The sequence below is a fragment of the Scleropages formosus genome, chromosome 15 (assembly GCF_900964775.1).
Source record: "Scleropages formosus chromosome 15, fSclFor1.1, whole genome shotgun sequence".
In the NCBI taxonomy this organism is placed as follows: Eukaryota; Metazoa; Chordata; class Actinopteri; order Osteoglossiformes; family Osteoglossidae; genus Scleropages; species Scleropages formosus.
Window position 1 is genome coordinate 27,160,559 of NC_041820.1, and position 13,090 is coordinate 27,173,648.

The 13,090-nt window shown below is 47.3% G+C and overlaps 1 protein-coding gene across 4 annotated transcripts in view; it reads left to right on the forward strand.

Moving 5' to 3' along the window:
* The window catches only part of esrrb (estrogen-related receptor beta), a 61,908-nt gene that overhangs the window by 13,262 nt on the left and 35,556 nt on the right, over positions 1–13,090 (forward strand). For all 4 annotated transcript variants that reach the window (XM_029258782.1, XM_018746077.2, XM_029258783.1 and 1 more), the window contains exon 2: positions 7,650–8,059. In XM_029258782.1, coding sequence (XP_029114615.1) covers positions 7,663–8,059 — 397 coding nt within the window. In that variant the 5' untranslated portion in view covers positions 7,650–7,662. The remainder of the gene's footprint in view (positions 1–7,649; positions 8,060–13,090) is intronic.

Sequence of the window (13,090 nt, forward strand, 5' to 3'; positions counted from 1 at the left end):
CTTAAGAATCTGTAAAATGCATATTTTCAACCTTGCTCTTCACACTTTTATTAGTGGTGATCAGATTCCCTCACTGTCTGCTGTCTCCTCAGCAACAGCATGTGGGTTTTTTCTGATTACGTCCATTAACGTCTTGTTTTAATTTAGTGTGGAGTTTGTGTTTTATCCCTGAATCAAAGTCCATTGCAATATTTTTTTCTCCCTCTCCACATTGAGGGACTGACTTGAAAATATGGGTGATTCGTTGGTAACCCTCAGTGCGTTAGCATGTGCATTTGCAACGTGAGAGCCTTTACCATGATATCAGCAAAATCTTGGGTCAGGGCTGTGGAAAAGCAAGGTTGATAGAAGAACACTTCTGCAAAAATAACATTTATTGTCAACTCTTAGCTTGGCAAGGAACTCACATTTAAATGAAACACATATATTTGAAGAAAAAAACAGATAAAAAATATTCTGAATTAAAATGTGACATGTGTCTGTTAGTTTACGGGTGTTATTGATGTGTGTTCATATTGCATTAATTTTACATAAACAAATCCCCCCTTGCTGAAACACGCTCAACATTCAAGATGCAGTTAAGTGCACCGGCAGACAACATACATTTAAGAATAGAGTCTCAGAGAGCAAATTCACTTTAGCAAGGTGCTGAATTAAATAAAAAACATGAAATGACAGCAAAAATGTGTGCGAATGAAAACAAAGTTTGTTTTCTATTTGCCCTCTAGTTTGGGTCTTGTTTTTGCATGCCATGTGCTGGGACCAGGGGTCCCTGTGTGCGGAGACAGCCGCAGGAGGGGGCAGGGCCAGAGGGGTGTGAGATGTATGTGTGGATTGCCCCCTGAAGGAGATGCATTAATTCTGACATCCTCCCCCCGTTTAATTATCCCTGAATGGTGTGCTGCTGGCTGCCAGTGTATAAATCATGCGCGCCCACCGGAGTTTTTATTGCCAGACACTATTTATGGGGAGGACTAGGAGGAAGATGAGGGAGAGGGGATGAGGTCTTGCTTCCGAGGCCTGCAGTAAGGTTACCTGTGTGCGGATTGTGCGTTCGTTCCAGCGCTGTCGGCAGTGTGGAAAACCTCAGCTCGTCCCCCCCTCCCTCCGGTCGGAGTCGTACAAGAGCACATCCGGCATTTTACTTTGATTTATTCTCTGCGCTTGTGCTACCTGCACAAGTGTGTGCTGTAACTTTTACCATGGGCGTGGTACACGTGCTGGATTCCCAGATTCCCGAATTCCAAAACATGCCTGTGTGATATATTTGCTTGTGCCTCTTTCGGCCTTGACTGGTCTTATGTTAACAGCCAAGTGCACACCAGCGTAAAGTCATCAGCAAGACCTCAACTGTCCACTAATAAATTATACAATTGTCACTTTGACGTATGCGACGAACTGGCTTCCCATCTAGAGTGAATCCCATCTAGCCTAGTACCCAATGCTTCCCATATAGTCTCTGGAACACCGCGGTCCTGCGTTAAGCGCTCATGGATACTGACTGCGAGTGAATTTCTGTATAAAATAGTCAACTGAAATTTGAAAAAATCCTCCTTTTTGCTTTTTGACTTGTACAGAATAATTTCCTAAGGACAGTTTCTTGTAAGAATGACTTGAATGGTTTTTAATAAATAGGGCCATTCAGAGTGTGTGATGTCCATGGGAGCCCACACGTACCGCTATATTCGATCAGTGAAACTGGGTAGGGCGCCAGATACTCACATCTGTTTTTGCCAGCTGATTCTCATTTTGCCTCCTAAGTATTTTTGCTCGGGCATCCCCTCTGTCGAGCTTTTCTGCTGATGAACTCTATAATTTATGAGTCGTGCAGGATGGACTCTTTGTTTAAAGCAGGTAGAGTTCCTCCTAAACAAGGACAGCCTATCGGAGGAAGATTAATGAACTAATTTCATGCATGGCTCCATGCCTCCGTTGCCTCACAGTCCCAGGCAGCGTGCATCTGAACCTGTGATTTACATGGAGGTCCGTACAATAGGCTTAACCCTTTGGAATAACTTTTCTCCACATGGATAAATACACTTTGTCTTTAACCCTTCGGGTGTCGAATTTTCCTTTCCATTTCTGCATTTCCAACCGGAGAGTAGGGGTTATTGTGGGGCGTGCCAGCGTCTGTGGAGGATTAATGTTCCCGAGTGTGTCCAGTACTGGGGAAGCACACGTGAAAAAACCAAGACGGACAGAGACACCCAGATGAAGGTGCATACCATGTTGGCATGTTGCAGACTACCGCTGAATTGGCGCTTCTGAGGGTGTGAGGGTTTCCTACATGCAGTTTTGCGTGATGTGAATGGGCTGACAGGTTTTCTGTTGAACATCCAAAACCAGACAGCAATGAGGAGTAAGGAACCCATGCAATGTGGTGTTGGCACCAGAGACAGGGCAGGGCTGAATTGGTGACTCACAAGACCATTAACTTCTGCATGTAATGAGGACGACGATTATGGGATGTGAGCTGCTACAACTAGGAATAAGAGGACCTGTGTGTAAATCTGCCTGAAACATTCAGCGTGCTCATACTGTGATTTGGAGAATGATTTGAAGCTATTTATAAATTCAGGGATGTTTTTTGTCAGTAGGTCACCACAGTCATTTTACTGCGGCAGGTGGACAAATCACTAGAAATTATTGTAGAGCACAAAAAAAAAAAACTCCCAAGTGTTTCCATACGCAGAGGAATGAACTACTTTTAACATATGATGTGTGATACGGTACAATTCAAGAGGGAGCAGTACGTCCCGGCAGAAAGTGATCCGTTAACCGTTTCACTGACTTAGAAGCAGTTGTGTGGAACGCGGAATACAGCAGCAAACACTGAAATGAATGAGCACTTTTAATCCTTTTTTTTTTGAATCTGAGAGTGTTCTTAGACAGCGTGTTGTGGAACCAATCCCTCCTCCTATAATCCTGCCTAATCCAGGTCTAATATAATCTGTTTCAGGTCCCAAATATCTGTATCATAACAGTCGGTTTTTTTCCACCCGACGTCTCCGGACAGGAAGGAAAGAGGCGATCAATAGATCCGATCTGCGTCTCGGCCGGTGCTATCTAGCCGACTGCTGGAATGCAGGGGTTCTCGAGTAACAGGCGAATGACCTCATGGCTTTATAAAGATGTTCAGTGACGTCACCCTGGAAAGCAGCTAAATTTAATCCCTTGCTGGAGACCCAAGAACTTAATTGCCCCGGTACGTTCTCCAGCATAACCAGGTACCCCCCCCGTGGTAACCCGGCACTGTCTCTAGGCCAACTAAAGACTCATTCCTGGGGCCTGGACCTCTTCGTAAGCAGTGCTTCTCATAACCCCCCCACATTCCATGCCCCAGCACCTGGCTTTTACCTCTCTTTTGTTTGCTGCTGTAAATCTATCCATCATAAAAACATTGTCAGGCTCTGCTTAGCGCAGTACGGTTGCTAACAAAGTGGGTCCAGCCAACACCCTGCACCCGTGTTTGCTGCCAAGCTAATGTTCTGAAGAGGGGTCTGCATGGAGCAGAGTGCCCTTTTTTCCTTTGCAGCACTCACTACACTTACACACACACACACACACACACACACACAGACACAGACAGACAGACGCACACACTAACTGGGGGCAGCCAGATTCCCTGGGCAGTTACAAAGCCAGAGCAAAAATGAGGGAAGGCAGTGGGACTCTCCATGTTGGAAACTGATCCCATGTAAACCCAAACTGGGGGGCAGCACCGCCCTGAAGAACGACTACTCCACTCTGTTCATGCATGGCACCGTGGTTGGAACGCACGCGGTCACGTGTGGAGGAAGCTGATCCCGCTGACCGCAGCCCATAGGTTTGTTATCGGACTGGTGGACCGCACTTGGTGTGCTCCCGCTTTAAATCGACCCGTGTGGCACATGCCATCCAAAAGACCACTCCTGTCTCCCTCAATTAGCCCAATGCGGAGCAGAGAGCGGGGTGTGGGGTGGGGGAAGGCTCCATCAGGGCCGCTATGTGCAAGAGCGTGTGCCTACAGGGTGCTGGGGGCGCTGTCAGGAGTTAATTGAGTTCCACCCTCTGTCGCCCCAGAGGCCAGGGGCTTATCGGGGACATCGCCCAGGGTTTCTCCAGGGCCTGATCTCCCCCCCTGCTCCGGGATCTGATACCACCCAGCCTGGGGAGCTCTGCGTGGACAGCCTGGGATGTGGGTGCCGAGCAGTGGCATCGCTACGCTTCTTCTTCTCCAGGCGCTGACTGACAGTTGCACAACTAAATAAAGCAGGAAAAAAAATCCCGTTTACTGAAGGCTCCTCCTTCTTCTCAAGGTCCAAACAGCGCCTCTCAAGAATCCTTCCACCTGTGAATTTGTTCTTCTCAAACTGGGAGCAGTGATCTGCTGGGCTGTGTCTACCTTTGCCCTCTCTCTCATCACAGTGACAACTTGGGCCAGCGGTGAATTAGCCAGTTAGCTTCAGAAGCTGTGCTGTCCGCACAGCCCACATTGGAGGATAACAGAAAGAACACTCTGCCAGGCATTCGGAGAGATGCCGCTAGGTGAGGGGAGATGCTCCGACACGGAAACCCGCTCTCCCACGTTCCCTCTTGGTAGAGGCAAGGCACGAGGCTAGGTGATCATTAGGGCAACTAATGTGGGTCGCGGTGACCCGCGGAAGGCGAATAACATTAGGTGAGGAAATGTGTTCGGAGGAGCAGTTGGAATCAGATTAAAACTCAGCTGTGCATTATGCTTTGTGGGCACATCAGCCAACGCTCTGTATGAATTCTGATTCCTGTGCAGGGAAAGAAGAGGATGGTGGTGGTGGACACATTTTCAGTCGTGGTCTCACACAGCTGAGCAGGGGAATCAGAAGAGACAGGGAGGGTTCAGTGCGCTGAATGGTGTAGGAGAAATGTTGTGAAACAGTCAAGGAAGTGAGTGCTTGTACCGTTTGCCCTTGAATATGCTGTGAAACACAAGTGTAGTCACAAACTCAGTGAACTCCGTAACAAGAGCGTGTGGCGTAGTGGTTGAGGACGCAAGGCTACAGCACAAACGTTGCCAATCAAATCCATGGGAAGGTCCTGCTGTCCTGTCTGAGCAAGTTATGTTAAATAACTTGCTTCATTAAAAATTTTCAGCTGTGTAAACGCATACATTTGCAAGCTGCTTTGGCTAAAGTGACTTAATAATAAAAATAATAATAATAATAAAACATTTGACACATTTAACACACATGGTAAGCACTGCAGCCAGAAGGCTGCAAACTCTAACCCCTGTACTGAAATTGCATAGCTTTACATAACAGTTTCAGAAAACATAAAGCTTTATGAAAGGCTGAAGGTTAATATTTGACATGTTAAAGAAGTGTGTGAATATAACTAAACTATTCGTACAAATAAATGGCAGTTTTCTCCAACGCACCTTTCAGCGTTAAGCTGCTTGCAGTGATTTACCCATTTATACAGCCGAGAGATTTTTTACTGTATCAATTCAGGGTAAGTACCTTGCTCAGGGGTACTACAGCAAGAGATCTGCTTCAAACCTGGGTCCTTCAAGTGCAAAGGCGGCAGCTCTAACCACTATGCTACCAAATGACATTTCTGCAGGGAATGGTGCCTTGCACTTGGAATTCCATGCAGTAACCATGTAATAATATAATCCATTCTGCTGACTGCACATATAGGAAAATACTGAAACACAAAAGAGGGAGGGGAAAAGATTAACTGCTGTGTTTTTGGCTTTGGGGTACAATTATGCTTGGTGGCACTTGCACGGTGACCCTTAGGCTGGGGGGTTAAGCTCCCTGTGAGTTTGTCAAATAAAAAATGAATGCAGCAATGCTGTAACGTCCCGCATTTTCCATTATAGCGCTTCACGAAGCAAGTGTGCGCTGCGCTCTGCAGCATCAAGTGCGCGCAGGGAGATGGGCTCCGGGTCGGGCGCATTGCCGTGGTGCCCCAGAACCAGCTTTCGCTTCACAGGACAGCAGCGGGCTAAAAGCATGGCGCACTCAGGTCCCATTATGCCCGCTTCTCATCAAGTCCGTTTCCAGATGAAGAAGGGAGAGAGATTAGTTACTTGTATGTACACAGCTGTAGATTGTATACCTACTGCTGTGTGTGTGCGGCAGTTGGGCCTTTCTTGTACCTTCAGCCTGTGTATACTGTTTGTAGAAAAGGAAGGTTTACTGCAGCATTAGTGCGAACTGAGCGTCTCACGCACATTTTTCTTTTGAAGGCTTATGTACGAAAAGCCTGCATTAAGTTGCACACCGTGGTGGGATCAGCGGTGGCGCCGGAAATGGCCGAGCCTCTGGGCTCAATCCACAAGGTCAGCGGCTCCACTGGCGAGTGCTTTTTTTATTATTTATTTTGGCTGTTAACCTTTTTGCGAATTTTCAGGGGTGGTGGGCCCTCGAAGTGCCGATGAATATACATGACAGGCAAGAGGGGGGACCGGGAGACGAGATTTAATGTGACACGGCGACCCTATCTCCATGGCGGCAGGAAGCCGAGGGTGAGGAAATAATGCTGGCCCGGCGACTTGGTGACCCGCACTCTGCCCTTTCCCAACCCCCACCCAGCCTACTTACAATTAAATCAGACCAAGTGGGGCAGGCCAGGGGTCCTTGGGGGACTGGGGACAGGGGGTGTGGGAGGGGTGGGGTATATGCAATAGCCCCTGTCTCTCTAGTCCCTTTTAACCAGCAGCAGCAGCCATACAGTACGACAGAGCTGTCCTTGTGGGAGGGAGGTAGGGCACCGGAGTGTCGTCACCTGTCTCACTGGCTGCCGGTGAGACACTTAGTAACTCCATGAAAGCTGCCTTTGGGCGCCAGCAGGGCATGTACCGTCTCGTCAAGATGCCTCGTTACTGAATTTACATGAAGATCGCAAAAGCCAATTTTGTTAGTGCAAGCGAAGCAGAGGCCGACACCTGGTGCTCAGCGCAGGCGTCCCTCTGACCCCGCCGCAACCTCGGCAGCTCGCTGTGTCCACATGCCATTCAGAATACCTTAATACCTCATATTGACCAGCAAAAGTAGTGGGTTGTAATCAAATGTCGAACCTTATTAACCGCAGCAATGCTCCTATGAAAGCTCCTTCAAACGCTGACAGCAGGACTGGGATGACGTAACTCTGGAAATAAGGCCATGTGTTCAGGGAGGCAGCAGTGTAAAATCACTATATTGCTGTGATTATGCGCCGATGCCCCATTGACACTGTAGGGTTTGTGGGCTGCGTTTTTATTCACACCCCAGGATGTGTTAGAACAAGAGATGCACTTAAAGCAGTGTTATTAACCAGGCCAGTAAAAGTCAATATTCGTCCATTAGACTACTTCTCATTGGGGTAGCACCTGGATGCCTTACTGCGGTTCCCCGTTACGCACTTACACGCTTTGTTCTCCCAGTCGAGAACCCTGGACATCGGCCTTGGCTGAAGCATTGCTGCAGGATCCTGCAGCCATTGGCTCTTTCGCAACTGTTCTCCAGCAGGGCCTGTGTACTATCCTTGCCATCCGCACACTGTCCACGTTGACAAGTTTTGCTGAATCCTCTACACTGTTACCTTGTGGTTCTTAATGGAAGTATTTGAATTTTTCCACAATGCACAGAATGTCCTCCCTTACTCTTTCACCACCTGTTTTCCCGTCCCCCTTGCCCTACCCACAGGCTGCTCAATAGAATGGCTGCAGATGACCGGCACCTGCCTTCCAGCTGTGGGTCCTACATCAAGACGGAGCCATCGAGCCCCTCGTCGGTCATCGACACAGTCAGCCACCACAGCCCCAGCGGCAACTCGGATGCCAGCGGTGGCTACGTCAGTGCCATGAACAGCCACTCCAACGGCCTGGACTCTCCGCCCATGTTCACGCCCGGCGGGCTCGGGGGCGGGGCCTGCCGCAAGCGCTACGATGACTGCTCCAGTACCATTATGGAGGACTCACCCATTAAGTGCGAATATATGTTGAACTCCATCCCCAAGAGGCTGTGCCTGGTCTGTGGAGACATTGCCTCGGGATACCACTATGGAGTGGCCTCCTGTGAGGCCTGCAAAGCCTTTTTTAAAAGGACAATACAAGGTATCCCCTCCCCCATGCTGCACACACACACACACACACACACACACACACACACACACACACTCACAGCAAATGACACCCAACTGTTTCAGTTACACTTTACACATAGTGTTTTCTGAGGCTCCTGGTAAGGTGAGAAGTCTATATGTGCTGTATATTCATGAAGGTTTAACATGTATAACTATGACTGTGAAAAGTAGCAAGTCACAGTTTAGGGACAAAGAGGAGAAGGTGAACTTGGTGACCCGGTGACTTCTGCATTATGGTAGCGTTGTCAAGATGGTGGTTGATTCATCCTTCGGGTGTGAAAGGCCAAGGAGTACACATAGCTACTACAGTCCACATTAAATGTCGTTCTCATTTTACCAGTTTTCATGAGAGATTGTGGGACACCTTGTCAATCATATGGATGTGAAGACCCAGAATAATCAGTAAGTAAAAAATTTAGACAATCTTTATGTTTTAGGCATTGGGCAGCAGGTGGCATAGTGGTGAAAGGTGCCACCTCGACCTCTAAGTACCCAGGTTCAAATGCCACCTCGTGCTGTAGTGCCCCATCTTTGGCAGACAGTTTAGCACATCTTGGGTTTGGACCTGCTGAACAAACAGAACAAACAGAGCTCCTCTAGCAGTCAAGTGGAAGCTTTATCCAACCGGCCTGCAACACTCAATTGTCTGCATCTCTTTACCTTTATTAATTTTTCTCAAAAGCGACGTACAGTATTAGGCTACAGATTGTGCTTTATGCATTTATACAGCTGGCTAATTTTTACCGTATCAACTCAGGGTAAGTACCTTCATCAAGGAAATCACAGCAGGACATGGGATTCAAATCTGGGTTCTCCGAGTCCAAAGGTGGCAGCTCGAATCAGGACACCACCTATCATTGATGTAAGATGAACACCTCTTACTCCAGTAAAATATGTATGATTTCACCTTTGTCACCCGAAAGAATAAGACGCACAGTGAATGAAAAGAATTCAAAAAGGAAGAGAAACAGGGAAAGAGACATCACTGCCAACCGGGGTGGGGGGGCACCATTAAGAAAGAGGTGCATGAAAGGGAAACTGAAGGAGTTTTTCTCTCTTTGCTCACTTGCATTGTCGATTTCAAATGCCTTTCTTTCTTCGTCTTGGAGGGCTGCCTGTAATGGACCTAATCTGCCTCCGTTTGTCCGAGCCACTGGAGTTTTGTCAATAACAATCAGCGTTTGGAAAGTGTAATTAAGGCCGAGGCTTTTCATTAGGAAGAAGGGGGAGGGGGTGTGGCGAGGGGGGCCGTCCCTGGGGAGCGGGACGCCAATTAGAAACTCAGGCACGCGTCGCTGGATAATTTCAGGGAAGGGAGAAGGGTGGGGGGAGGGGGGGGGGAGGGAAAAAAACAGAGGACTTCTTTAGATTGAAGAGGGACCCGGCTGGTCTTTCAGAGGAGTAGGAGGCCTAATGGAATAATAATCAGAATGTAGGTCCCGGCCAGGAGAGGGAGGAGAAGACGGAATTTTTTTTTTGGGGGGGGGAAGCGAAAGATGGCAAAATTAAAACAATGAGAGAAAGACAGAAAGGAATATGGTTTGGAAAGGAAGGTGGATGGCAAGCCATTCAGAAGAGCGGCTGCCGGAGGAAAAAAAGGCCTGACTGATATTGTAAATAATGAGGCGAACAAGGGTTGGAGATGCAAAGCGGCATCCTTAATGAGAACAAAGCAAGAGAGGTTGCTTTTAATTGGCCACTTCATTTTAATCAATTAGACGTGGGCTGCCATTTAGTCGCCAAAAAGAGCCTTTTTCAGCAGTTGACGTGTTTGTGCGGCCTTTACTATGTTAAACGGCCTCCCGCTACTACCGATGTGGATCTCCACTGCACGTCATTGCATCGCTGTGCCCTTGTTATTATGACCCGCGTCATTAGCATTCTCTGTAAAACAATGTCAGCGAGCATGATAAAACTTTTTGAAAACACGAAATACATAAGAGACTAGACAATGTGTTGACATGATTGAGAATATCTGTACTCCTACAGATATAGGTGTATTGGTAAAAAACAAGCAAGAGCAAAACCGGTTTTTCTCATTCCTGGGTATCACACAGTAGTCGGTTGGCTCTTTTGTTTACGCGACACTGGAGTTTTTATGTTATAATACATTGAGCATTTAAAGATGCAAAAACGCACTGATGGAAGTGCCGTAGCTGAGGAAAGCCCGAATTATTTCTGTATTGTCACAGGTGTGCTGTCATGCCCACCTAAATGCCTCTTTCTGTCCAGATGTGCCTAGCAAGCTGTGAGCAGTGGATAAAGTAAATGAATAAATAAATAAATAAAAGCGCAAAGGAGTGCAGGAAAAGGAATTACATACATCTACCTGAGTGTCATGAATTTTTGGTTTTTTTATGCAACTCCAGTACAGCAGAAATTACACAACGGGGAATTCTTGCGGTGCGATGTCCGACCTGTGTGGCCCGATGAATATATCATAATATACTACGCATTAAATACAGTATGTATATGTTCTGTTTTGCTGGTCCGTCCTTCTCGTAACGTCTGTTCGTTGCTTAACTTCACGTGGACCGCAGGCCTTCTCGCCTTCTGTCTAGCTCCCGTATGCTGATGGAGGAATAAATTGTAAGAAGTCCGGCGTCCTTCCTCTTTCAGGAATCGGAACGCAGATCCGTCTGCTGTCACCTATTCATCTGCAGAGAGGCCCCCGCCCCACCGTGCTGAACTTACACATAGAGATACTTACATTCGTCAAGTCAAGGCTTGAATTAAAGTCGCCCTGTATTGTCATCCATCCTGGAAATGCCCCAGCCTCATTTCTCCCAAATCACAGCCCCACTCCGGCCACCCCGCTTGCCCTGCCAATCATAAACATAAATCTGTTATTGAGCCCTATTTTCCCCCCATTTTGAACCCAGGTGTAAAATTGCCTGAGCACCAAGTGAACCCCATGCCCTTCTTTTTTTCCTCAGCTGAAGTAATAGACCTTGACAGTAAGCCTGTAAAAGTCAGTTTAGATTTTGATGAGAAATACCTGTCGTTTTACTGTAATTTACTTACAAGAACTGACTCTGTCCCGATCCCCTGGCACAGGTCCTGAAAAGCCATAAAATAAATTGAGAGAGATAAATATCAAGAAGAAAAGTCTTTTTTCTTCTTCTCTCTCTGTCTAATTCCTTTATTGGCCTAATGGCGTAACCTTTGAAACTCAGGAGTCGAACCCCATACCAGGGGCCATGGGACACATTAACCCTTTTGTGGAAACGAATGGGGGCTCTTGGAAAGTGTCAACGTTGCGGCCGTAATCCGTCCTGAGGATACTGTTCTGAAGGTGCTTCGAATACCACAGGGACTTGTGTAGGACGCACCATGTGCACTTTGCCCGATTTGTGTTTGATTTCATGACCAGCGCAAAGCATGCGGGATATCACAAGTGCACTTAAGATTTTGTTTATTGCAGACGGTGGTGAATTTTGGCCAATGGGCTTCTTATCGTGCGATGCGGAGGTGTGGCTCGAGGTGCGGAGGGCTGTGGAACGAGTCGGCAGTAGGTGTCCCGTGTGATTCACTCGGTGAAACTGCGCTGTTTGGGAACCCTCTGAGGGTCGTCATCCGTGATGCCTTGTGTTCTGAGTGGGGGCCCAGGTGTGCGCCGTGAAAGCGTCACCGAAAGCAGTAAAACAAGATGACGTATTCTTGTAAAATACAACTGTCAGCACAACACTTTGGCTCAGCATTTGTTTTTGCTTACACTAAACCGAAGAAGATGTAGCATTAAACACAGCGTTTTTCGTAATAATGAAATAACCACAACTTTGGATGGAACGGAATGGCTCAAGCATCTTATTTTCTCCGTGTTTAGTGCTGCGTTAAGGGCACACGAGTTGAAAAGCCAACAGAACTGGTTGAGAAGTGTGGCGGTTGCCTCTTCAGAGCAGATGGGAAATTGGGGCTGATTATTATTGCCTGCTACTGTAATAACAAAGGGCTAGAACAGGAAGAGGTAATCAGAGCTCATCATTGTGTTTTCACACCTTTATTTACTCCAATTCCAAAGAGAACAGCTGGAATTTGCATAATGATTTATAACCCAGATATAGGAGGAATTTCTAATTATTTCATATATCTGGGGACCTCCATTTGATCTGTGCAATAATGTTAACATAATTGCGCAAGCCAGCAATGAGGGCTGAACAGTAAAAACTGTACTGGAATACAGCAAAGCCCTTTTCTTTCTCGGTTTATGGGACAGGGACCAGCGAAGCGGAATATGTAAACCGGCTCCTGTTAATGTTCCGCTGGAGTGACACGGAAAGGGTTTAAACAAGAAGGAACTTTTCGCTGATTTAAAGTCGGAGGCATACGCTGTACGCCTGTTTTCAGGTTGTTTTTAATCATGAATTTTCTCATTTACATTCGTCTGCTTTTTGTTTCGCTGATGCAGAAATTGTTACCAGAAAATACAAAGCATGTATAGTGTTCCACCTACTAACTAAACACCATGTTATTTTAATCATAAGCGTGAAAGGCCATAATTTAGGGAACAGCTCAGGCTGGACCCACATGGGGCCGAGCTCTTGCTGTAGGAGCCTTTAGGAAAGGCCCCGCAGAGCCAGATACAGATTCCAGCAGATTCCGTGATTGACTGCGCCGACTGGACGTGCGGATCCAAGCGATTGGGCATGCGGAACAGGAGCGCAAATGTTCCCTGGGTAGAGAACACAGTACAGCCAGGCTTCCTTTCAAGCCTGCGTTCCCAGTAATCCAGGATTTTCGGCTCGTCGGCCTCCCATGGGATTAACACTCCCCTTTTTCTCCAGATGCCCCCTTCCCGGTGCCCTTGTCATGTCCAAGGGGTGGACTCCCATTGTGGACCCCTGTGCACTCCGCAGCATTGCAGTGTGCCTCAATACCTCTGTACTACTCAGTACTATGCGCAGTCGTTCAGAAGGGGGACTTCATTGTCCGAAGACGGTGAAAGGTTCATTATTTTGAGGTGCCGCAATAGCACTGTCTTTGATCTTACAGGTATTTTGTT